General features: G+C 35.5%; 1 protein-coding gene across 3 annotated transcripts; it reads left to right on the plus strand.

Moving 5' to 3' along the window:
- Positions 1-380: 380 nt before the first annotated feature.
- On the plus strand, positions 381-26,759 carry LOC113064456 (zinc finger and BTB domain-containing protein 7C-like). Of its 3 annotated transcripts, XM_026235318.1 has the most exons (4): positions 381-690; positions 13,130-13,263; positions 20,896-22,198; positions 24,615-26,759. In XM_026235318.1, the coding sequence occupies exons 3-4, from the start codon at positions 20,910-20,912 to the stop codon at positions 25,183-25,185; spliced, it is 1,860 nt and encodes a 619-aa protein (XP_026091103.1). In that variant the 5' UTR covers positions 381-690; positions 13,130-13,263; positions 20,896-20,909; the 3' UTR covers positions 25,186-26,759. The 3 variants fall into 3 exon arrangements, with proteins under 3 accessions (XP_026091103.1, XP_026091101.1, XP_026091102.1); XM_026235316.1 differs by lacking the exon at positions 13,130-13,263; XM_026235317.1 differs by lacking the exon at positions 381-690 and having other exon boundaries at positions 13,073-13,263.
- The last annotated feature ends 1,081 nt before the right edge of the window (positions 26,760-27,840 follow it).

Consider the following 27,840-nt stretch of genomic DNA (forward strand, 5'->3'; position numbering starts at 1 on the left):
TAAATTTTTTTCTCAGATTTCCAAGAAAAAAAGGCCAACTTGTGAAATAAACCATTGTAATTACCTTTTATAAATATATATATATTTTTAATCCCATGACAAAATCAGGCTTCCATACAAACCAATAAATCTTTAAATCTGATATTCTATGTAAAAAAACAAAAAAAAAAATTCAATAAAATGTATTACATTTGTTAAAAACCTTTAACAACACTGAACACTTTCCGAACCAATGCAGAATAACACATGACACTGTGTGTGTGCATTTATTTTAAATGTAAACGTGTTGATGATCATGTTGCTATCAGAGCATGACAACCTACCAGCGTCTGCAGGTGTATGTGTGTGTGTGTGTGTGTGTCTCTCCTCCCATAGCGAGGTGCATGTCAGGTGGACACGAGCGGCCGGCTGCCAACATACTTTTGGTTTGGAGGGAGGGCTGGGTGGGTGTGAACTTTTGTTTAGTGTCTCTCTCTCTCTCTCTTCCTCTCTCTCCCTGATTCACGACACACCTTCTGTGCAAAACGCAACTCCTCTGCTTATCTCTTTCCCCCTGTCGCTCTCTCTCTCTCTCTCTCTCTCTCTCTCGTCTGTGTTCACTTTCACATGTTTGAGTCGGAGGATAGCAGTCTGTTTCCTGACACGCAGAGACTTCTCTCCAAGACGCAACTCCACCAGCAACACCTAAAGGTCAGCAACCACTTCTCTCTCTCTCTTTCATCTCTCTCTCTCTGTCTCATCAAGTGTCTTTTAATTGCTGTCTGTCTGACTGCTCCATCACTGTCTGTAGTGAAATCGAAGGGGTTTGTGATGGCATTTGTTCGCTCGTCTTGTGCATCTGTCACTTTATAGAGTGTATGCAAAGTGCATTAGAGAGTCTGGGACCCCCCCACCTCCTCGTTCTCACAGTCTCTTTAATTAGAAAGTCTAATAGAGTAAAATGAGCTGATAGGGCAGGGACGGGGGTCTGATGCTATCGCAGCATCCCTCAGTGCTGCCCTGCAAGAGATCTCACGTTTGAGAAGAATCAGGCTTTGGTCAATCCATCGACAGCTTTTATTGATTAGGCCCCTAAAGCAAGCCGACAAAAACAGCACGGGAACACAAATAAAACTGAAAGGGAAAGTTTATATAAAAGTCAAAACATATTTGCACTTGTTTTCAGTTTCGATAGTCGTGCAAATGTTATGTTTAAAACTTAAGAGTCTGATCGGAGTCTAAGTGTCAATAAATAAGTAAAAAACCGCAAGTACAAAATTAATGGTATTATCACAGTACTGTTTTGTAAGGGACAAATTATTGCATATTTACATGGAAAATCTAATCATTCATTTAAAACTGACTACGACACATTCAATAGGGTCTGTTATTATTATTATGCATTATATATATATATATTTATATATATTAAAATATTTAATATTATATGCATAATTTACATACATATATTGTTTACATACTTTATTGTTGCAATTAACGTCAAACATAGTATTTTCAACCTAAAATCGATCACTTATAGGTTTATATTGTACCATAACCTGATTCAGTGACATCATTTGCAATGCTTTATGGGATATTGGAATGTCTTGCACTATTTGAATTTCAGAAAATCTGATACATTTCAAATGAATTCAAAATCTAAAATTGAAAATGAATGTTCTAATTATTTTTAACTGCTTTGAAAACCCTCATCAGCATGTTTTCAGCTGAGACTTATTTTGCGTAAACTTCGCGTACAGTCAAACTGTGAGCAGCACTGGTCATGTCTACCACAGAATACAGGAAACATCATTCATCTGCTCTCTTTGTGAACATAAGCCAAGACTCTATCACAGAATGAATCTGAGGGCTTAAAGACTGAAATAATCCAACATGTACATTCAATGCACTGTGTGAATACAGTATAGACTTCTCATTAAAGCAACACCGAGAGAGGGGGAGCTTTGTTCGGTGTGGTCAGGGACACAGTGTATCAGGTGAATGGGCAGATGACCGCCAGACTCAATTATTCATTTATTTTAATTGTGGCTGTGACGGACACCAGATTTCAATGCCAAGCAACTGCTTTCAGATCCATCACGACGTGTTGGAGCAGCACTGATTAACCCCACGCTAACAGGCCGTGATTACAGTACATAAAAACTCCCGCGTCCATAACTCTCCGTCGCTCTTACACACTCAACAGAGCGAGAGAGCGGGACGGAGCAGAGTGAGCGAGGGAGGTTATGCCGGGATACGCACCACGCCTTTGTCTGTCGACTCACTAGGACAAGGTTTATCAAAGTTGAACCTGATCTGAAGCGAGCTTTTGTTACACGCCGGATACTTTTACACCGGTGTGTTCTCAAACATTCGAGAGTGCGCTGCGCTCCGTGGGCTCTTGCCATGGGAAGGTGTGGGAACGAGGGAACCAGAACAATGATCAGGATCTCAGAGCGGTTCTAGATCACTGCTGGGTACATGACTGTATGTCAAACACACACACACACACACACACACACATAGACACAAACACAGCTCAGCACAAAACTATATATTTCCATAACAGAAATATATTTAAAAGTTCAAACTACACACACGCACAATGTACATACACTACTGTTCAAAGAGTACATTTTTTTATATTTTTGAAAAAAAGTCTCTTCTGCTCACTGAGGCTGCATTCATTCGATTAAAAATATGGTAAAATCAGTAATATTATGAAATATTATTACAATTTAAAACATCTATTTTCTATTTAAATATATTTTAAAATATAATTTATTCCTGTGATTCACAGCTGAATTTTCAGCATCATTCCTCCAGTCTTCAGTGTCACATGATACTTCAGAAATCATTTTAAAATGCTGATTTACTGCTCAAGAAAACATTATTATTACTGTTTCTGCTTAATTTTTTTTAGAAAACTTAGATTTTTTTTTTTTTCAGGAATTTTTGATAACTAAAAAATTCTAAACAGCTGTATTCATTAAAAAAAAACATAATATAACATAAAATATTATAACATTATAAATTACTTTACAATTTTGATTGATTTAAAACATCCTTATATAAATTGTTGTCTAAGACAATGTGGTGTTGCTAGCTAAGCGATTCTTTAATTGTTTAATAGGTAATATTTCTATCTAAAAAAAATATATATTATTTTATTTTTATAGAAAAGTAATTTGAAAAAAAAGAACACAGAAAAGTACCAATTATGATCAGAACGATCAAGTTAAAGAGAAGAACTGTTCAAAATAAACAGGATGGCTATGTGAAATAAAAAAGAAGAAGAAATATGAGAGATTTTATCTGGTTTGCAATGTTTTAAAGAAACTAAAATGTAAAAAAAAAAAAAAGAAAAAACATCACATCTCTGCACCATCTCTATCCGTGCTAGTTTCATGATCACAAAATAAACCCGTCAGGCTGATACAAACCCTCACATCAGGGGCTGGGTAATAAAACTTTGTAATAACGACCAGCTAACCACATATTAACACTTACAAAAGTCAAGTATGTTAATCCGAACGAGTAAATCTTCTCATTTAATTCAGCTAGTCAGAGAAAAACAAATTTGTGGTTTGTTACGAAATAATTTCACTTTCACAAGTATAACTCGGAGACATGCGAACACAGCCTCTTCTGTGAATGTGTGCATGTAAGTGTGTTTGTAAGCATTGAAGAAACCTATTAAGAACAGTCTGTCCAGTTCACAATGTGAGATAAAGTTAGGGGATTCACATCCGCTCACACAACAGGTTTCTGATGACACAGCCGCCAACACACTCACACAGAGAGTCAAATACTGCCTGTCTATCTGTCATTTTCCTTCCTCTCTCTTTATCATCAAAAAAAGCCTGTTTGGCGATTTAGGTAAAGCCCAAAGTGTAACAACTGTCATGGCCTCACCTCTTACACACACACACACACACACACCTCACATCTAATTAATTCACCAGTTAAACGGTTAACAATAGATATTCAACAGCCGTCCGCCCCTATACCTGATTCTGATGTCACAGCATGCCATTTTTAAAAGTAATTCAGCAGGTCACATGGTCACGCACTTTCTAAAGTCCGTCCCTATGGTCAAATCAATGAACTTTCTTAAACAATTCAACAGGTGTTTTTCTTTAGCTGCTCCTACACATCACATGACTAATCCCTCATCACAAACAGGAAATTAACGACAAATTTGGGTCGAAGGAGAAAATATTTTCTGCTCAAACAATGACTCCATACAGCTCTTCCCTTCCGGATAAACTAAAAACTGATGATCAGTTCACCAGAATCCTAATTTGAACTAGATATATGTTTAATTATATTGTGCTATCTATAATCAAACCTTACTAGTCAATAAACTATACTCTTTTATACATCTAGATTAATCAATAACTAGACTTTAACCATTTTTTAGACTTGCTATAACTAAATGTACTTCTCTAGAACTAGATTAGACAGAAATTAGGGTTATTTAATTATTCTTTAAATGTAACTGTGCATTAATACCATAAATAGTAAAATAACTAAACTTTCTATTTTCCTACTACTAAACTTGATTAGACTTTGCTATACTGTACATGTTATGGTATAAATAAAGCTTTATTTGACTTTACTATAATAATCTTTGACTGTACCTCATGATTTTATTTTAGAGTATACACACTATAACCAAACTACGTAAGCATTGATATCTGTCAACTATATTCTATACAATAGCTGTATTTACTATGACAGTATGTCTTTCTACTGTAACATAGTTTAGTTTCTTTTAGCTGACGCGTCTTTCTTTGAATTTAAAGCCGATCTGATGTGATTTCAGCTGAACGCTTTGGGCCCGTGTGTGTGTGTGTGTGTGTGTGTGTGTGTGTGTGTGAGTGATTTCCTCTGGTCTTCTATGAAAAGTGAGAGCAGCTGATTGGGGAGCATCTAAACTCCTGTAGGTGTTTCCTGTGTGAGAAGAGTCACTGACTCCCAGACTCTCTCCTCTCTCCGCCGTTCTGGGTAAATTAGAGACACACACACATACGCTTGACATGATCACACACACAGGATTGAGGACGACGCACCACAACACACGTTTACGTAGAGCGACCGAGATCCATCAACCACACACACACACACAGAGAGAGAGAGACAGAGGGAAAGCTGGCTGTTTTGTAATGTTGCTGCAAGATTTTGGTTTTGAAACTGGGTCCACCCACTGGTGTGAGAAAAGAGGAGAGGCACAGAAAGACAGAGAGAGAAATGAGTGTGTGGGCTATCACTCACTCACTACTCACTCTTTCAGTTTAAAATAAGGACACATTGATCCACCCACCCCGACCTCTCACACACACACACACACACACACACACACACACACACACACACACTGGAGCAGATTCCTCAGGTATCCGAGCGGCCTGATGGACTGACTGTGGGCTTGTATTGTGTGACGTTCAGGAAGTTCACTTGATTGAGGAATCATCGTCTGGATATCGTTCAGGAAATATGATTTTCAGTGGATGATATGATATCTTCAGAGCGGTTTGGTGGATATACTGCTAATGCACAAAGACAAAAGAGACATAATGTATTAAAATTAAACTTGACACAATGTGTTCCGAAAAAGAAAAGAAGGAAATGTCCTGTCAGGCGAATCAAATTAGTTCCAGCTTGGGTAAAAATACAGTTCCCAACATTTTTGTAGATTTCCGTGTAATTTCAGACTGTCAGCATCAATCAAATTAAATGTAAATATATGACATTAAATTGATATATTATTTATTGATTATATAAATATATAATATAATATAATATTAAATGTACATATATTAAATATTTGTAAAAAAAAAAAAAAAAAAAAGTTTTCTTATATACATATTTTTTGTAAATAAATACATAATATATGTAATATATAAATACACAAATATACATACATACATATGTATATATCTCAAATAAATTAGTATAATATATATATTGTTTGTTTTATTAACTGTTCAGCTTATCAATATCAAGTGCAAATAATTTGGATATTTATACATTATAAACTATATTGAATAATTAAAATGTATATTAAATACACTATATATATATATATATATATATATATATATATATATATATATATATATATACATACGTACAGAAAGCTAAATATCCAGTGCCATGATCAATATAGACATCTGTGAACTGTGTGTGTGAGAACATGTCTGTGATATGTGCTTGCATTTTTTTGCATGAAGCGGCATATATGCATACGGTGTGTGACTGATCACTATGATAACTTGCATCTTGTGTGTGTGTGTGTGTGTGTGTGCTTTGACAGACATCTGTCTCCTGTGCCCTGCAGCCTGGTTGGTTTTAATTAGGTACAGCCAGAGGGCCTGAGGGCAGACAGGGGCTAGTCATAATCACACACACACACACACACACGGCCAGCCTCCCCCTCACAATCCTCCACAAAAAATGTCCTTTCAGAAGGAGCATCTCAAAAAACACAAAACACACACCCTCACACACACACACACTCCATCTGTCTGAAACACACGTGTGAGGTGTGTTTCACATGCATGATTAGTTTGATTGATGACATGCACATTTCAGTCTCTTTGAGTGCTTAAGTAGCTGTCTTTGTGTTCTGTCCATGTCATTCTGTTTCACTGCAGAAGCTTCTGTCATGAAAACATATTCCTCGTATGTGTGAACATACCTGCCAATAAAGCTCATTCTGATTCAGATTCTGATTCACACATGAACCACGAGTCCCGACCTTTCTGCTGAAGGTGTGTCAATTACTGAATCATTGTGGAAGCTAATTGGTTTCGATGATAATAATTTGTAATTCCTGTAGCTCAGACAGCAGAGCATGTGTGCGATTTCCAGAAAATGCATGAACTAATAATATGTTTACCTTCAATGCAATGGATAAATGTCTTTCAAATTGCATAAATGTAAATTGTACTATTTAGCTTTTATGCATTTTGATAGGCTTGCAGAATGAAACCGTTTCCCATCATGCTCCGAGGAACTATAATGCGTCTGATAAAGCATCTGTTTCACTCATGCATATTATTATTTGGTTAAACTAAAAAAAAAAGTCAAATATTGGTTACAATATGAAAAGAGAAAGAATTTGTTTGCATTATTCTAATACTTAATTGCAACTCCCACCTATTAACAAACTAGTTAAAGATTTAAATAAAATGGTTAAACTTTTAAACGACTTCACTAATGCACATTGTTTGCGTTTCTAGCATTAGCACAAAAATGCCAAATCTTGTTGAGGAGTACAAAAACAGTATTTAATCATCTACTGCACTAATGCCATTTTTCTTTGCATGCATTTTTTTTCTTTTTTACACAATAAAGCATGTATACATCTCATAATTTGTCTTTATGCTTTTGCTGCAACAAACTGAAAGTGTTCATCCCCATGACCAACTGCACCACAAGTCAACGCCTAAAAAGCCACGATAACAAATCACACATTTAAAAAAAAGGTGGCGTTCTGACACATTTGTATGTTGTCGTTTCTAGACCTTGTTCAGCATGAAATGTAAAAAAAAAAATCTCAAAATTAAATTTAAGACATAATCGATATGCAGTCCACATTCACACAGACTCACCAAACTAAAAATCACAGATAAAAACCTTCTTAGCAGCAGCATTTCCAAAAACGCCCATTATATATGTGTGTGTGTGTGTGTGTGTGCAGATAACACAGATGAAACTGTCCGAAAGACACAACACTTCCAGTAAAAACAGGAGTTGGAGTGTGGAGGGGTTCACTGATGACCTTGTTGCATATTTTGGGCTCCGTGTGTGTGTGTGTGTGTGTGTTCGTGTGTGTGTGCGTTGTCCTTGGACACGGTTTCCCACCCTAGTTGGTGGGTTTGTCTGTAAGTGGGCAGAGATGACACATTTTTCCCACAAGCCCACACCCTGGAGCACCAAAGCCCCCACTCCCAGAATACATCTGTGCACGGAGTCCCACATTTAAAATAAGGCTTAGAAAACAGAGAATAGAAAACTGAAGAGTTTGTGCATCAGATTTGAACACAGGATCAGAATCAATGTTTTGGTGCTTGACTACGAAAAACGCTATTGAGATGTTTGCTTGCCGGGGTGTTTCTATGCAGTTGCTAGGATGTTTGGTGCGGTTGCTAGGTGCAAACATCAGCACATCTCTCCTCAACAAAACATGAAATGGAGAATTGATTTGTATAAAGAAAGAAAGATTTGACCTTACCTGAAGTGAGGCATTACAAGGTCACCAAACACACAATAGTTTGTAGAAGTTGAATGTCAGTCGCAGTTTTAAATGTATCTTGTTTTCATCTGAATGCAGCTGTAAAAAAAAAAAAAAAAAAAAAAATGTAATAATAATAATTATAATATAATATAATAATAATAATAAATATTTTTTTCTAATTTTCACTGCATTTTAGCTGCAAAAGATGTCTGAGAAATTTGTTTTAGTTTTATAGTTAGTTTGATTACCTAAAATTAAATAAACATTAACTAAACTTAAAAACAAAAAAAAAACTGAAATAAAAATTTATGAAAATTATATTTAAAACAAATAAAAATGACTAAAACTACAATTAAATCAAAGCAGAAGATATAAAAAATAAAAAACAAAACAACAAAAATATAAACAATATTATTAAAATAGCATAGAATGTTTTTTAAATAATCATTAAAAATAATATTAATTACAAATATACAAACTATTTTTATTTAGCAGTTCTTTAAAGAATTATCAATTTATTAATGTTTTAAAGATCCCACAAACACTGATCTGAAGACCCGACAATGACACGTCATGTTAACTACATTAAATGGTTCTTTAACCCTATAAATCCTGCTGCATCATATTTGATATGCATGTTTCTAAATAATTAACATGATCAAAACTTTACTGTTAAACCTGTCACACACAATCTGCTCCACGCCTTCTGTCGTCTGACCGATCACTCAGACTTTTTAACAAGTAAAAGGCCTTTTAGTGAAATTGTACAAACGTCCACCTTCAGCTCGTGCGATTTTGCTGTCAAATCTTTACTGATTTTTATAAAGTAAGTGAAATAATAACTTTAATATTGTAAGTAATATTTCAAGATGAACACTTACTGTTCTAAAGTTGATTATCTATATTGTTTTTTTTTAATAGAAATTTTTTTCAAATGTGAGTCTCAATTATGATCTTCCGGCTTTTGAGGAACATTTATTTGTTCATCTCTCAATTATCATTGGATTGCATCGCATTATACGATTTGATAATCAAACTAAGCATTTAATATATCAAAACATAATTCTTGATTCGTAATATATGCATTGCTTAGAATTCATTTGGACATCTTTAAAGATGATTTTCTAAGTATTTAGATTTTTTTGCACCCTCAGATTCCAGGTTTTCAAATAGTTGCATCTCGGACAAATAATTATCCTATCATAACCTATTTATTCAGCTTTCAGATGATGCAAATCTCAATTTTGAAAACATGTCACTTAAGACTGTTTTTGTGCATTATATGCATTATATGATTTGATAATCAAACTAAGCATTTAAACATCATTTTACTAAGAATCACCTGTCTGAAGTTTCTAAGACAACTAAGTGAGAATACCTATAAATAATGTCGCATGTGAGTGTTTTTAACTTAATAACCCCATAATTAATCTCTCCATCTCTTTAATTTTCACACTTTATTGTCATCACGTTCACAGCAGGACAAAGAAGTCCATCGAAATTACCCTTTACCCAGAATCCCCCAGTAAAACACTGGATTTGGTATTAAGTAACTGTGCTGGTTTAAAAAAAAAGCAGGTCACGATGAATCTGTCATAAATTACATAACTAGGTGGATTCTTGATGTCATTTAGGAAATCCTGTCCGTGTTAAAGCGTCGAGTCATTATTTAAAGAGACAGACACGGCGGGAAAATGTCACAGTGCCAAAAAACACAAGTGAGAGAGAGACTGTAATAGTTTTATGGGTTTTGAAACAATAGATTTGAAAGACAAGCAGTATTTGTCTGCCATTTTTAAGAGTTAAATCTTTCTGTCTGCTTACAGAAACGTGTAGCGAGCTGATTGGCTGATTAAACTTTTTGATTGTGACAATCTTTGATGATCACAAACAAAACTTAAATTTGACTGAACACAAGTGGCAAATCAGAGACTAATACTGTTATATTAAAAAAAAATGCGACCCTGAAGCCCAAAACAAGTTTTAAGTATCTGGGGTATATTTGTAGCAATAGCCAAAAAAAAAAAAAAAAAAAAAAACATGGGTCAAAATTATTGATTTTTGTTTTATGCCAAAAATCATCAAGATATTAAGGAAAGATAATGTTCAATAAAAATATTTTGTACATTTCCTACTGTAAATATATCAAAATTTCATTTTTGATTCGTAATATGCATCGCTAAGACTTCATTCGGACAACTTTAAAGATAATTTTCTCAGTATTTTGATTTTTTTTTTTTTATGCACCCTCAGATTCCAGATTTTAAATAGTTGCATCTCAGACAAATAATGTCCTATCATAACTTATAACTTACACTAATAAATCTAAATTTCGAAAAACTGTGACTTAAGACTGGTTTTGTGCTCCAGGGTCACATATATGGTTTAATGAGGTTATCTTTAGCAGGTGCATTAAACACATACAATTTGCAATGCACCTGCTACAGATGAATATGCAGAAAACCACATTAAACCACAATCTTTCATCTTTCCCTTTTACCACATTAAATGAGAGTAAATAAAAGCTGGATGAACGAATGAATGAACGAATGTACTCTTCACACAACTCTTGAGTATAAGCTTACAAGTTAAATAACTGATTAGCCGTCAACCTCTGGTTTCAGTTTCAACGGAGGGAAATTAAACAGCCCTGTTGAGGAACACACTTCCTAAACTGCAATATGGGTCAAACCACATGTATAAAACAAACAACTTCTAATTAACTAGAAAATCATAATGTCTCGATTCTGCCATTTTAGAATATGTAATTTAATTAAAGTGACACAAATGCAAAATATAAGCAGCTAATCTGTTCTATGTGCCACATAAGAAACAATGCAAACAGTATACTACATACTGTAAATATAGTATATAGTATATGCACACTACAGTATATACAGCATACTAATCTTACTATTACTGCATTATATGACATATATTCTTGTGCACGGCAGTGTTATTTTAGTTTCACTGATGCACTATTATAGTTTTTATTAATATTTTGAATTTTCTGTTTGCCTCTCAGTGAAAGTTTGTGGTGTTTTGTTATCTATCAGTTATTTCGTTATTTTAGTATTTCAACTTATACATATACAGACATTATGTATATATATATATATATATATATATATATATATATATATATATATATACATACAGTGCTTTAAGTGGTCCAAAAGAGGTGCCGGTACTCTATTATAGCTAAAAAAAATATATATATATTTTCTGTTTTATTTTTTATTTTTTTGGATGACTCCTCTCATCCCCTGAGGTAACAAAAACTATATTGAAGGGCTTTTATATACAGCAGTCAACAGTCGACCTTAATAATAAATCCTTTTATTAGTTCGTGGATTTGCTTGAGCTAGAAAGAACTACTGAACATAAATAAAATGTGCAAAAGGATTTTGAAAAAATACCCTTAGAAAGAGCTACTGCATTACTGCATTCAAACATCCAAACTGACTCAAATGATTCGCGAACCCGCTTTGAACTCCCGAACTGATTCAAATGATTCGCGAACCCGTTACGAACTCCCGAACTGATTCAAATGATTCGTGATCACCAAACTGACTCAAATGATTCGCGATCCCGCTACGAACTCTCGAATTGATTCAAATGATCCGTGAAGCCGCTCCGAACTACCGAACTGACTCAAATGATTCGCGAACCCGCTTTGAACTCCCGAACTGACTCAAATGATTGGCAATTCCGCTCCGGACTCCCGAACTGATTCAAATGATTCGTGATCACCAAACTGACTCAAATGATTCGCGATCCCGCTACGAACTCCCGAACTGATTCAAATGATTCGTGATCACCAAACTGATTCAAATGATTCGCGAAGCCGCTCCGAACTTCCGAACTGATTCAAATGATTCGTGATCACCAAACTGACTCAAATGATTCGCGAACCTGCTCCGAACTCTCGAATTTATTCAAATGATTCGCTCCATACTCCGAACTAGGAAGAATTAGGAAGCGTTCATTGTGAAGGGTGCTCTGAAAAGTGGCAGCACAGGCAAAGGATTAAAGCCTCTATTAAAACAGATGTCCAAATGAACGTAAAAGCACGTTCTGGGCTCACAGAGAAGTAGTGGTATGCTCAAGAGCTATATTTGGAAGTGGTTGTACTGAGTACCGGTGCATACCGGCCCACTTAAAGCACTGTTATATATATATATTTAATTGAAATTTAATTGAATTAAATATATTTAAATCATGCCAAAATAGGTAAAATAAAACAAAAACATATATCATATATTGTTTACCATGCAGTATTTAGTTAGTAATAAGCAAGAATAGTACACTGTAATATGTAATATATATAGATTAAATTAATGGAGATTGAGCACATTTTACAAGAAAACTGCTTGTAAAAAAATCTACTGCAATATTTAATGTTTACTTCAGTGTGTCACTTGCAGTTACAGAGTAATTAATTGTGAAACTGACTGGTTTCTACACTAAAATCTGAACTTCAGGTTTTCCACCTTGTTCCTCCGTCTAATTCATCTTCTGAAGTCACAGCACATGCATTTATAGAACTGGTACTTTTCTCTCTCTTCCTTCATTTGTGCCCAAGTTCGAGTTGCAAATCCTTCACGCATAAAACTAAAAATTCATTTTGTCTGACCCCAAATCAGAGGGTTTGTGCTCCATGGGCTTTATTACATACTGAGCTTAAACTGTGTTGTGGAGGAGGATGGGTATTATTATCCTGAGCTTCCCACCCAGCTATAAAAACTACATCGCTGCTCTCGAGTAGATCCACCTCCTCTCTCTCTCTCTCTCTCTCTCTCTCTCCTGTCAGTGTCCACACAAACCTCTCTGTCTGTCCGCGTGCGCCGTTGTTTTGGGCTTGTAGTTGGATGCTCAGCTGTGTTTTTTGTGAATGGAGAGTAGACGCTCGGGAAGTCGGGATGGACAGATGTCTTCACGTCCCTCAGACACGGAGATGAGACAGGCTCGGATCTGAAACACACTTAGACCTGGAATAAATCAGCCGTACAGTAACACACACCTGAGGATCTGAACGGGTGAGTGCGCTGCAGCCCAGTTCACCTGTTTTCAAGAGAGAAAAGTGTGTGTTTGAGTCAGAATATGCACGATTTATACAAAATATGTGTGTTTGTGTGCATTTTAGGTATAGAACAGCACGTCTGTAGGCAGTAATTTGATGACTCATGTAATCATTTAGGCCATTCTTTAGATGTCGTCTCCAGAAAATGAGTGTGGAGTTTTCACCCGCTGTAAACGCAAACTAACATCAACTAATAATGACACAGCAAATCCACAATTACACCACACACCGCTGACTCTGATGTGTATCAAAGCAAAGCGTTATCGAAACAATCTGATGCTCACACGATGTAAGAAAGTGCCAATTATTATTTAAAGAGGCCGTTCTCTTGACCTTTTCGATGCGTCCCACTGATCTAAACACACGATTGACCCTCATAGTCATCTTAACAATTCATTTTCTATAGGAGAATAAAATATAGTTATGTACAAACTATGATTTATTCAAAGTATAAATCGATTATGATCAATTTTGGGTTGGAAGTTTTCAAAAAATCCAAATTGACGTCACGTCGCAAAAATCAGATAGCTATCAGATTTATTTCTGCACAGAATTTGCCCAGATCAGATATGAAAATGTCAGACAGTGATTTTTGCTGTTCATATTATCAGAGATCTGTGTCACGACTGTGATGGGGACGTCTCCGTGCTTTGGCTAAATCCACCACAAACACAAAAGCAAATGCAGCTAGATTTGTTAGAATTACTAAAGTTTAGACAGTTTTTACATGTTTCAAAAGGTTTTAAAAGGGTGCTAAGGTGATAGGTGAGCGTGTGTGTGTGTTTGAAGAGGGCTGAACGCAGAGTAAAAACAGTGTAAATTACTGTTTGTAGCAGCAGAAGCGCGTGATGCAGGTGTCTGTATCGTCTTACTTCATATATTTACCCAACAGATGAATTACAGCAGACGTTACACAACGGCTGTGTGTAATTCTAACAAGGCTCTTTAAGTGTCATTTACGTTCGCTGTGATCTGGCGCGGGGTGAATTAGTCTACGGGTGAAAAGCAGCTCAAATATACAGCACAACTCTAAATGAACTCCGGCCAAGACTCGAGGCCAAACCTACACGCCGCACTTTATTATGTTTTCTTTAACTCTGTTGAACAAGCTCCTGGTTTAAGTCTGTGGTCTGTCCTCGATCTGTATTAGACTGCTTGACAAGTAACTTGGACATATATAAAAAGTTACACACACACACACACACACACACACACACACACAATGTACAAATAAAAATAAATGATTCATTACTTTTACATAGATAGATAATATATTTTATATAAATATAAAATATAGTTTTATGAAATTATAATAAAACAATTAAATATTAAATAGTACTGAATTACTTGTATGTGTGTGTATATATATATATATATATATATATATATATATATAAAATTTAGTAATGTATAATTATTTAATATTTAATTGAATAATAATAACATTAATAATAACAATATCTAAATGGTGACATTACATAGACTTCTATTGTTTTTATATACAGATAGTTACACTTTTTAACCTAAACCCATCCTTACCGCTCAAAGAAAACTTTCTGCATATTTAAAAAAAAAAAAAAACTTGTTTACTTAATTTTTTTTATACCAGTTTTACAAATGAGGATGTCCCCAATATTAGGCAATTTTGTCAGATTTTGCTCACTTTTGGGTAAAAATTTGTCCTCGAAATATTTCCAAAGTAGGTACACAAACACACACACACACACACACACATTGGCTGCCAAAGAGCAATATTTATACTCAAAACTTTAATGCAAGTTTTAAATCTGCTGGCAGAACCTCACCATTTATCATCCAGACTGTGGAAACAATACGTGCATGTCAGAAACTGTTCACATGCAGAGCGTTCATCATCTACAGGACCGAGACGAATCGTATTCAAATCCACAGCTTTCTATTGGCTGATTGCTGCACCGTGGTTCGAGCTCTGTAAACAGGGCCGTGAGTCTCTGCAAAGCACTAATAGACTAAAACCTACAGGTGCCGCTGCAGGTGAGGCCCCTAAATGATCTCCCTCAGGACCCACGAACCCACGGCTGGATTTAGCCAATTTAGCAGCAGTCTGAGCAGCGTGACACGCGCTCGCTCCTGCCTCCCTAAAGAGGCCATGATGAAATATCTCACACAAATGTGAACTGTTTTAACTTTTGGAGAAGATGGTGTAACTCTACCCTATCAAGAGTTGGTCATCTTTGCGTCACAAAGTCAGACGAAGCATCCGCCGTGCACCAAATGCATGCATTAAACCTGCACAATACAGTTAGCATGCACTGACTTCACATTAACAAACAATCACTATTACCTGTTAAGTCTTAAAGTGTTTGTCCCAGTTAAGATGTTGATCAAAGTTGCGTGTGTGTACGTATTTAGTTCAAACATCAAACACAGGTGTGTTATTCTGGATGATCAAAGACTGAGGGGGTAGTTTGGGTTTTTACTCACTTATGTCATTTATGTTTTGAGATATGACACATTATGATTGATGTTGAACTCAGAATTAGTGATGTATGAACATGCAAGAAGGAAAATAGGAAAAAAGGTTATTATTGATGATGACACAGCATGCATTAATTTCTGAAAGGCGCTCAATTCAGTCTGATTCACAAATGATTCATTTAAAGTGATCTGAGCTGAGCGGATTTGTGAATCAAAACGTGCTCACTGTGTGTTAATTTTTGCACGCTGACAATGAGGATGACGCAATATCAAAGCAAAACCATTAGCTTAATTTTGTTTGTTTGTTTCGTTTGCAGTGCTGCTTCTGAATAGCGGTGCTGGAAACACTGATACACACATGCATGCATTTTTCTTTTCTCATGACAAACACTATGTCTATGTGCTGAAATGAGTGTGTGGCACTCTGTGGGGCTTTAGAGGGTATTTTCTTCACCTCTTTCCACAAACTGTTGATTAAGAAAGACACCAGAACAAACGCGGAGCATAATTCTTAGATCCTCAGATTATCCTGCAGCTGATAAGAATCTGAAAATGCTTCTTTTTATTAACCATTTAACCATTTTTTTAAATAATTTTATAATTGTATTAAAAATATTTGTATTCATATATATATTATTTATTTATTTATTTTTCCAATTGTTCAAAAGCTCAAAAAATGCTTTGAAAAAAATCTTTAGGAAATTTACTGAACGAAAAAAAAAAGTAGAATTTTTTCAAAATACATATAACCAGATAATATAAAAAGAATGTGCTTGATATAGTCCCTGAATCTTACTGGCTTAATATGTATATATATATATATATACACACACACACACACACACACACACACACACACACAGAGTGACTCAAACATCTGAATAATAATAATAATACATTCGCTAAATATTTTATGCAAAAAAAAAAAAAAATGTATACTATATTTAACCAAATCTGTGCAAATCTGCATTTGAGTCTTCATGTCATTCACAGACAAATCAATTGGATTCACTGAAACTATAAGGAATGTCTGACCGCCAAAATATGACAGCAGCATTTGAACATTATAAAAGAAAATATTTCTCAGTGAAAAACACAATATCTTCCTCTCATTAGAAACAACAGGCAAACCACAAAGCAATCCGATACACATCTGCAGAAAAAAAATCTACTACACTCCAATAGATCATCAAATCATTTCACAATGAACTGATGTTCTGTCTAGAGATGGACAAACTGAGCTGCGGTCCAAGATACTGATCTAATGCGTTACTAGCAGAGACACAGGATTTCAGATAGCATCTATCACTGAGGTGTGTGTCGGTCAGTTTGTGTCCACATGCTGGGAACAACGGCTTGATAATGACAATGAATGCATCAGTCTGCATGAGAGTTTCACTGCAAAAACCCATTTTCTTCTTCAGTCTTGTTTTCCATTACAGAGATCTACAATTCTTGAATCAAGATACATTTACACTCTCAGAAAAAAAAGGTACAAAAGTTGTCACAGTTGTATCTTTTGAAAAGGTACCACCCCAGTGACAACTTTTGTACCTTTTTTTCTGAGAGTGTACTTCACTTAAGATATTTAGTTGTTGTCTAAAAAGTGATTAATATTTTGTGCATAAAACAAGAAAAACTATGTCTTGTTTGCAGAACAAAAATTTTAATTAGTTTATGCTTAATTCAAAGGGAAAACAAGTCTATATTTCTAACCCCACTTTTTTATTATTATTATTTTCCATAAAATAAGACTTAATATCTTAAGCAATTTTCCTTCTAAATGTATCTTGATTTAAGAGCTTTTTGATATTTGTACAGGAAAACAAGACAAAAAAATCAAATTGACTTCAGGTATTAAGTCTTGTTTTCTAAAAAAAAACATTAAAACAAAGTGTTTAATGCTTTAAAACAAGAACAAATATCTATCATTGGGATCAGAAAAATAGACTTAATTCAAAAGAAAACAAGATTATTTTTCTGACCTCATTTACAGATAACTCAATTCTCTTTTTTTTTTTCTTTTTACTTTTTATAGAATTGTTTTTAAAGAAAACAACTTAATAGCTTCCTATTTTTTTTTTTGCAATGGAAAACAAAACCAAAAAAGTAAAGCAAATGATTTTTTCCTGTGTGTTAAGGATACAGTCAACCTAAAAACAACAGAAATCAAATAAAAGCTCCAAGTACAGTTATATATATATATATATATATATATATATATATATATATATATATATATATATATACATTCTGACATGAAAAACACAAAAGGATTTCTTAAAGGTTTTCAAGTAGATAAATTTGTAGTTTTAATAATTAGCTGTATATATAAGCAGCAGAAGTCTGTGGTGTGTCTGTGTAGACTGTGTCATATGGAAGGAGTAAATTGTCAAGGTTTGAAGGAGTTACTGAGTGTTAAGCGTGTGTGGAGGGGTCCGTCGGCGCTCAGACACACACACTGTAATTTTGGGGTTGAATGAGGAGGTGTGGGGGGCCGGAGGGAGAACGCATGCGCTCCCAGGGTGGGTGGGAGACCTCACCCTGTCTCTCTTCCTTCTTTTTCCCTCCTTCCCTAGAGTTGTTTTTAGCTCCGGATGCTATTTAACTTGGCAGGATTTTCCAGGGTGGAGCACCTTTTTTTTTTTTTTTTTTTTGAGTTTGCCCAACCTGTCGGGGAACTTCTGGGGACATGAGATCTCATCCTTCCCTCTTCCTCCGTCTTTCTCTTTTTCGCAGAAAGTTTGTGTTTTGTTCTTTACACACAATCAAAAAAGAATAAAATGTCACGCATGTCAGTGTTAGAAATTATTGAAATTGTATTATAGCTATTATTAGCGTTTTGAATCTTTTTTTTTTTATATACATATTTTCTGTAGTAATAATAATTTTAGTTAGATATCTGTATTTAACTACATTTTTTTTGTCGTTTTTATCTCTCTCTCTCTCTCTCTCTCTCTCTATATATATATATGGTTTGTTATTCATTATGTTTTAGTTATTTTAATACATCAAGTTATTCAAATTTAAAATGAGAAATGTTGCTTTGGCAACTAGCTGAAGTTAAGTTTTTCAATATATATTAATTTCAAGAAATGAAAAATAGTTTTAATTTGAGTTTCAGTTTTAATTAACTATAATAACCCTGACACCATGACGCATACAAGGTCTAAGCAAGGAACAAACTAATCATGCATGACTAAGATATATATATATATATATATATATATATTTACCTGAAGGCCGACATTGTTTGATAAACAATGATCTTAATTTAAAAGATGTGTGCTTTGTTAGTGGACTATATGTTCTAATTGCAACCGTCACCTAGCAACAGTGGAAGGGATGTTAAAATGCTCAATGTAACAGAGAATAAAGACAAACAATGTACAAGGAATAAAACCTGAAAACACCAGAAGTTGATTTACTTCGCCGGACAGGTTGTTTTAGGAGCATGCATTGACCACAGGGACGAGACACGCTGAGATTAAACTCTATTCATAGCCATGAATGAAGGACAATGCTGCCAAAACGCCTCTTAAAAAGTCACTTTAAACATTTCAGGGAATCCGCAGGTATAATTCAGGCTCCATTCAACTCTGCATGTAGTTTAAGAGCATCTGAGCTTTTGTTCTGTAGAAGTGCACTGCTAAACTAGACATGCATGTCAATTAAAGTAACTGTAATGAAATAGCATTGAAACGTGAGTGAATCTGTGGGCGGTGGGTTACCTTTACTCATGCCTTGACACTTTTTTCCCGTGGAAAGCAGAAACTAGAGCCTGACCCCTTTTGTCTTCCTGTGCTGTATTTTTTTCCGAACTTGACAAAGATAAGTGTCAGCTTTTCTCACAATGCAAAACCATCAGATTTAATGCGCTATCTTTTGAGGCCTTCACAGAAAAGTAGCCTGTGCTATCATTGTATATGGTGTGAAAGGCAGAAGCCAGTGGAGATGATGTTTGATCGCAATCAGAAACAGAGATTTGTTCCTCAGACGCTCTATGGGAACCAGTTAATTATCTGATTGTGTCACGCATCTTCTTTGACCACAAAGTGCAAAAATACAAGTTCACAAAGTGCAGAAACATGCATCTTTAGCTCAAATCTTAATTTAAATAAATTTATTGTAATATTGCTCTTTTTTCCGTTCCATTTGTTATTAATATTTATTCTGATATTCATTTTATACCATTAATGGGAAAGTAAATGCTGTCTGTTAGACAATGAATACATAATTTGTTTGCTTATAAATAAACTTCACAGAGTGAAATCAATCCTCTGTTTTGGGTTTTCTATTTTATTCTTTCTGAATTCTGTGCTTTATGATTTAATATGAATTTATCATCAAAACAGTGTCTAATGAAATTAATTTAATCAATCTTTTAACATGCAATCAAATCAAAATATAATTAAAATTCATATAGTGAAATTGGTTTTATTTTTCCCATATTCTGTTTTTCATTAGTTTTTGTGTTTTTAGATTCTGTTTTATGCTTTAATACAAATTTATCATCAAACATGGTGTCTAATTAAATGAATTTAATCAATCTTTTAACATACAATTAAAATTCATAGAGCGAAATCATTTTATTTTACCTATATTTTGTTTTCCTGATTTATTGTTCTAATGAAGTTAATTTAATAAATCTCTTAACATGCAGTCAAATTAAAATACAATTAAACTTCATAGAATGAAATCTTTTTTATTTTTCCTATATTCTGTTTTTTATGCTTTAATACGGATTTATCATCAAAAATTTTGTCTAATTAAATAAATGTAACCAATCCTTTAACATTCAATCAAATTAAAATAAAAAAAAAAAAAAAAAAAAAAATTATATATATATAAGCAGAATAAAAAGTGCAGAGCAACAGAACTTTTAAACCATGAATGAAAAAATATATTCGTTGCATGATTTTATTAAATAATAATAACTGATTTTTCAAAGTTAAAAGTTTCTACTTCAAAATTTCACATTTAATTTACTGTGTCACTTGCTGTTTCTATCAGTTTGTATTCATTTAACAGACACTTTTATCCATGTTTTCGATAAATATCTCTTCAGCAGCACAGTCTTATTTTAATGCATGACAGCTCTGACCAATTTCACTTTTCTACCTGTGCACAGACTCCTCGGAGAGGATGGCACACACAGACGAGGACCTGATCGGAATCCCCTTCCCGAACCACAGTAATGACGTCCTGTGCAGTCTTAATGAGCAGCGGCGGGACGGGCTGCTTTGTGACGTCATCCTAGTGGTCCAGGACCAGGAGTACCGCACCCATCGCTCCGTCCTGGCCGCCTGCAGCCAGTACTTCAAAAAGCTCTTCACGGTGGCCACCGGCTCCAGCCAGGACTCCAACCAACACGCCATCTACGAGCTGGACTTCGTGGCTCCGGAGTCGCTGACGGCTATTCTAGAGTTCGCATACACGTCGACGCTGACGATAACTGCATCCAACGTCAAGGAGATCCTGAGCGCCGCCAGGCTCCTGGAAATTCCCTGCATTATAAACGTGTGTCTGGAAATCATGGACACGGGAGGAGGTGGAGGAGACCGACCCCCGGAAGGAGAGGAGGACGATGAAGACGAGGACGAAGAAGACGAGGAGGAGGAAATGGAAGAAGAGGTCGACTCCAAAGATGGAGAATTTGAGGACAACAATAGCGAGAAATCCACTCAAGAGGCTGAAAACCAAAAGGAACTGAAAGTTTTGGAGGACGGGAGGACAGACAGCCCACCATGCAGCTCCCAACAAGGAGCGCCGACGACAGACCGGGACGTTCAAGAAACCCAAAGACACCAATCGGACACTCCGGAAGCCCAGAAACCCAGAGTCCCGGAGGGATTGGAGGGACGGGCACTGAAAGACTTCTCAATAGAGTCCTTACTTCAAGAGGGACTCTATCCGAAAGTGCCAGGCACCAGATTCTCACCCCTTCTCCCAGGCTTCTATCCTCCCATATGGGCAGCAGAATTACCAGGCTATCCTCAGATTCTGGAGCCGCGGCATCCTTCCCACCCTTTTCCCAATGCTTCGTTGGAAAACGGCCCTTTGGACCTTGCAGTCAAGAAAGAAATCATCAAAGAAGAGCTGAAGGATGAGCCTTCAAACCCTGTCCTCCACAGAGACTTCCTCAACGACTTCATGAGTCCAGCGTTGGGAATAACTTCCGACCACGCTCTCGGAACGATCAAAGAGGGAGCAGACCTGAGGTCCTACCTGAGTTTTCTTTCCGCCTCTCATCTCGGGACGCTGTTTCCTCCGTGGCAGCTGGAGGAGGAGAGGAAGATGAAGCCCAAGGCGTCGCAGCAGTGCCCCATCTGCAACAAGGTGATTCAAGGAGCGGGAAAACTGCCACGGCACATGAGAACACACACCGGAGAGAAGCCCTACATGTGCACCATCTGTGAGGTCCGCTTCACCAGGTGAGTCGGGTTAAAGTGACACTAAAGAGAGTACCACACACTTGAGCCCTCAATACTACACAAATGAGAGAACATGAAGAAGTCACACTAGTCAAGTATATTTTCATATATTAGTATAGAAGTACTTTGTATAAATAAGACATTATTATAAAATTTGATGTCTATTTTATATTATTGTTTTTAGCTTTTAAATTAAAAGTATTATTAAATTACTATAACAAAAATTATTATAATTATAATATATATATATATATAAAATATAAATATAATTTTTAAAAATTATTTCATTTAAATTATTATTACATAACTATAAAAAAATCCACTTTTATTTATAGCAATAGTTGATGGGAACGATGGTGGGCATATTGTATTTTTTTCTATACATTTCTAAGTATTGCAATTATTTTTTGCCATTTCATTTTATTATTTACAATATAATATTTTATTTTTACAATTAAATATTTTTACAGTTATTTATAGTTTTTGTTTATATATTTTATTTAATTTATAATTTATTTTTTTGCCACTTTTAATTATATTAATAGTTGATGGAAATGATGGTGGCTATATTTGCATCCATCTACAAACTTCTAATTATTATTAAAACAAAAAACATTGTTTATAATTATAGTTATAAATATTGTTTAACATTTAATTTTTGTATTTTTTTAATCTAACATTTTATTTGCATTATTTCTAATTTATTTATCAATTAATTATTATTAAATAAAAACACAACTTTTATTTAAAGTAATAGTTGATGGGAATGATGGGATGAAAAGGAGACCACAATCTGGACTTGCATATTTTTTTTACAAATATTGTCATCATTTACTCACCCTCATGCCATTTTAAAGCATTATGACTTTCCTTTATCTGCAGAACAAAAGCGTCCATTAAAAATGAAAGTCAATGCTGTCCAAAAGCACATCTGCACATAACATTTCAAGACTGTTTTTAACATCAATTCAAACAGATAGAGTACAAGAACAACACTTTAAAATGAACAGTGTACACACTAAACAGAAACAGACATACTAAAGAAATCAAACAATTTTCTGACTTGCAACAATTCTGACTTGCTGTCATGTAGCAGCAAACTCTCCCCTAAAAACAAATTAAACAGACTGTCTACTAGAATAAAATGCCTCTTTGAAGCCGAAGAGCTAAGCTTCAGTATAACAACAGTGAACTGGCACATGAAAACTAGAGCAGCATCATAAGGACAAACCTGCTGTGAAACACTTTATGCATCACTGTGGTCGGAGCCGCATGAGGTTTCCACACTGTAATAAAAGCCAAAGAGTAGTGATGTTAATATAAGACCTACATTTCACTTTTGGGCTCAAACGCTCTGTAGAGGAATGAAATTTCGATGAGCGAGATCTAGACTGAGAAATAGATCAAACGAAGGCTTTTGAGCTTCTGGACAACTCATCTGGATACCACATAACAGGAACACTAAATCCGGTTTTCGTGTTTTTTTGGTCGCTGTTACTGTTGAGCAACTTGCAGCTGTCTGCTTTTCAAGTACGAAGGCGTACACCTGTCTCTGTGTTTTTCTGCATGCACGTACGTTTTTCTGCGTGCATGATGCATCTTGAGGTTTTGCAGAGATTCTTACAGTGTGCACGAAAACCTCAAAACCTAAACATAAAAGAACAGCTCGCTCAAATTTAATCACAATCAGGCCATCCAAGATTAGGATGAGTCCTTCATCAGATTTAGAGAAATGTAGCATTCCATCATTTACTCATCAATGGATCCTCTGGAGTGAATGGGTGCCGTCAAAATAAGAGTCCTAACATCTGATTAAAAACATCATAGTAATCCACACCACTCACATCCATCAGTTAATGTCTCGAGAAGCCAAAAGATGCGTTTGTAAGAAACAAATCCACCGTTACGATGCTTTTAACCTCAAACCGTTGCTTTTGACTAAAATACGAGTTCATATAATAACACTTCCTCCAGTTGAAAAGTCATCTCATTTCAATCAGGAGAGAAATCTGCACAGATCCAACACTGTTTACAACATGAGATGGACTTTTTTTAACTAAAGGAAGAGTTGTTAGGGATAACGGATGCACATTTTGGCCAGAAGTGAGGGTTTGAAGATAAAAATGTCTTATGATGATGGATTTGTTTTTTACAAACACGCAGGTTTTGGCTTTTTGAGACATTAAGTGATGGGACTGGAGTGGTGTGGATAATTATGATGTTTTATTTGGACTCTCATTCTGACGGCACCCATTCACTGCAAAGTGAGCAAGTGATGCTGTGCTACATCTCTCCAAATCTGATGAAGATTTACAAACTTAGAAGGCACACTTTCTCCGCAGAGGATGCATTACTGAGTAAAAATTAACATTTTTGGGTGACCTCTTCCTTTAATAGCTGTTTTTCTGTTTTTCAGGCAAGACAAATTGAAGATTCACATGCGCAAACACACGGGCGAGAGGCCATACATCTGCCTGCACTGTAACTCTAAGTTCGTTCACAACTACGACCTGAAGAACCACTTGCGCATCCACACCGGCGTGCGGCCGTATCAATGTGAGCACTGCTACAAGAGCTTCACGCGCTCCGACCACCTTCACAGACACATCAAGCGTCAGAGCTGCCGCGTCTCACGCCCACGACGAGGACGAAAACCCTCCACCTGGAGGTCTACCAACTTCCTCTTCTCTCCAGATCCCAACGCCCTCCAGGCAGACAGGACCATGCGGCTTCCAGGCACCGGTGGCGCCCCCTTGCTGCCGAAAGAGCAGCCTTCGGGAGGAAAAACGCTGGAGGATGTCGACGGTGACAGCAGGGAGATGCACAGAAAGCTCGTCTCAGAGGATGCGGACAGGAAACGGGGCGTGTTTGCTTTCACCGTGGCGAGGGAGGACATTCTGCCACACCCGGCCTTCTATTCAGCGACCTCTGACCCCTGGGCCGTGAGACTGGAACGAGCTCCGCCCATTCCCGAGGCCACAAAGTGACTTTTGTTAATTCCCTGAAACAGCCGCTCGCCTCGAACGCCACAAAGTCTTTACAAACCGGGTTCAGACTCTGTAAAATTAAACGAGAATGACATTTTTGTTTGACATTTTGCTTCCAAATGGGATGGCAGGGATTTTTAAATGACTAGATTTGTTATTATCTTGGATGTGCATTTGTTAAAGCTGTTTTTGATGCTTCAGCGTTTGCTAATATAAGGGTGATGCGCTCATAGACTGTGTGTCCAGTGCAATGGAGTAAGTGAAAATTGAATGCAAAAAATTGACAATCAGGTGTGCAGAAAGAAACAAGTCCTGCTGAATAAGCTAGAAGCTTTGATGTTTGCATTGTATTACCTGACAGATTTTGTAATTAAACAGTTTTCAGTGAAGCTAAATCCTAAACACGGGAAAACACATTATAATCCACTATGCAAAACACAGAAGCGGTTAAATTTTTTACAATTCCCACAAAAAAAGGCAAAATTAATCAGAAAAACTCAGGATTATAAATAATAATAAATAAAAAAAAAAGTTATTTTTTTAACAGCCAAAATCACGTGTTATGACAATATGCCAAACTAATCTGCAGTCAATCATGCAATTAAACAAAAGAGAAAAAATGCAAGTATTTTTTTGTCATTATTTATACTGTGCATTTCAAATTGACCCTTGATTAAATCGAATGCTGTTTAAAATAATAATTTGCATGGACGGATTTCAGGTTCTGTGGTGAAATTGTTGATATTTGTAAGTGTTTCTATTGTAACACATCCAAAGAAGTGTTGTTAAAGAACAAACTTGATATCTAATCTCTTTGCGAAGCAGCTTTTTCACATATGAAGTGTCTTGGAAGTGCTTGACATGTACAGGAAAATAAAGCGGGGGAAAACATCTACAACTTTGATACTGTTCCTCATCTGAATGCCTCCTTTAAACTGAAACAGATTTTCATGCTATTTATGCATATTTAAATAAGCCTTGGCTATATTTTACTAAGATGTTTTATAAAGACACTAACACACTTGTGTTCTGGTTTTATCTGTTTTTCAAGAGAGAACGTGTCAATGCAGTGTACAATATCTGACATCAAATCCTCTGAATTCAAAAGAATATGGAAATAATATTAATAATAAAATGCATTTAATTATTAAAAGTGAGAATGAGAATTAAAATCAGCTGGAAAGTTAAGTTTCTGCACTTCACACAAGACATTTAAAATGTTTTTATCTCGGTGTGTAAAAATGCAAAGATGTTTCAATGACCGTGTACAATGAAGGTGCTTAAAGATGTGTGTGTGTGTGTATGAAGCCCTTCTGTGGCGACTGGTGGGAACTTACTTGCACTATTTGTTTGATGATGTTTTAATATTGGTTTACGATATATTGATTTAGCTTAAAGATTTAAAAACACACACACACACAAAAAAAAATCACAGAACGTGTCTGAGATATGCACTTTACTCCTCTTTTACACAAGAACAATTTCAGTGAAAGTACTTTTTATAAATGTGTGTGGTATTTGTATATTAGATAAATCCCTGGTTAACGGATTCAAAGAACTGGAATAAAAATAAAAAAGCTTTTTTCAATAACCCTGTGTCTTTTATGGCTCATGTCTTTCTTGGAAATCTGACGAAGGGAACTCTACAGAATGGGGTCATCTGATGAGGCTTTTATCTACAGCGATGAGGTCAAGTAAAGCTCTCTTTAGAGCATGCATACTCATCTCGAGGGGACAACGAAGGCAGATTTGGTCTCGCTCCTTAACCTCCAGCTTTCTGGACGACGGAGCAGATCTTTACCGGCTCTACTTAACCTCAACCTAAAATTACTCTGAAATCATAGCATGTGGTAGTTTGTTATGACACAAAGTGGTGAGGATCCAACAGACAGCCCTCTCTGGCACAATTAACCATCTCTGTGAGTAATCTAAACCCACACGTTATAACAGCGCTTCAGTAGAAGCCACACATGCAAATGTTGTTTTGAATTATGAAGAATTTTTAAAGTAGGATTGCTAGATTAATTTAATTCTGTTGATGTATATTGTATGTTTAACTGACTCCAACTTCAATCAAATGAAACCATTAAAAATTATTTATATTTCCAGAATAATATGTTGTCTGAGAGCAAATTTATTTTAAATAAACAAATATTTGAATGTCTTGAATAATTAAAAATATTTAAAATAAGTTTACAAACTATTCTTAATTTAGTTAAGAAACATAATAAACTTCGTTAAAAAGTAAAAAATAAAAAATGGGCCATTAACAATTATATAAAATACAGCCCTTAAATTAAAACCAATTAAAAAGTTTACTTAAATACAATATTCATGCATTTTATATATTCCACGTTTTATTGCTATCTAGCGCCCTCTATCGGAAATCAAGATAAGGTACACATTACAAAAATTACAGCGTAAACTTAAGTTTTTCTCTTTTTTTAAGCTGTTCTTGGAGGTCTTCAAAATGCACAATTGAAATTATTTATTAAAGAATAAAATATAATACCACATTTACCATGTCACCAATAAGAGCTTGTTGCAAGGTAAACCACTTGAATTATTTAGTCCCATGCTAGTTAATACTCCTTCATGAATATTGCATTTGTGTTATTCTGACTGCGTGTTGAACAAGAGTTCTGTGATTCTGTA

The sequence above is a fragment of the Carassius auratus genome, chromosome 46, assembly GCF_003368295.1.
Source record: "Carassius auratus strain Wakin chromosome 46, ASM336829v1, whole genome shotgun sequence".
NCBI lineage: Eukaryota > Metazoa > Chordata > Actinopteri > Cypriniformes > Cyprinidae > Carassius > Carassius auratus.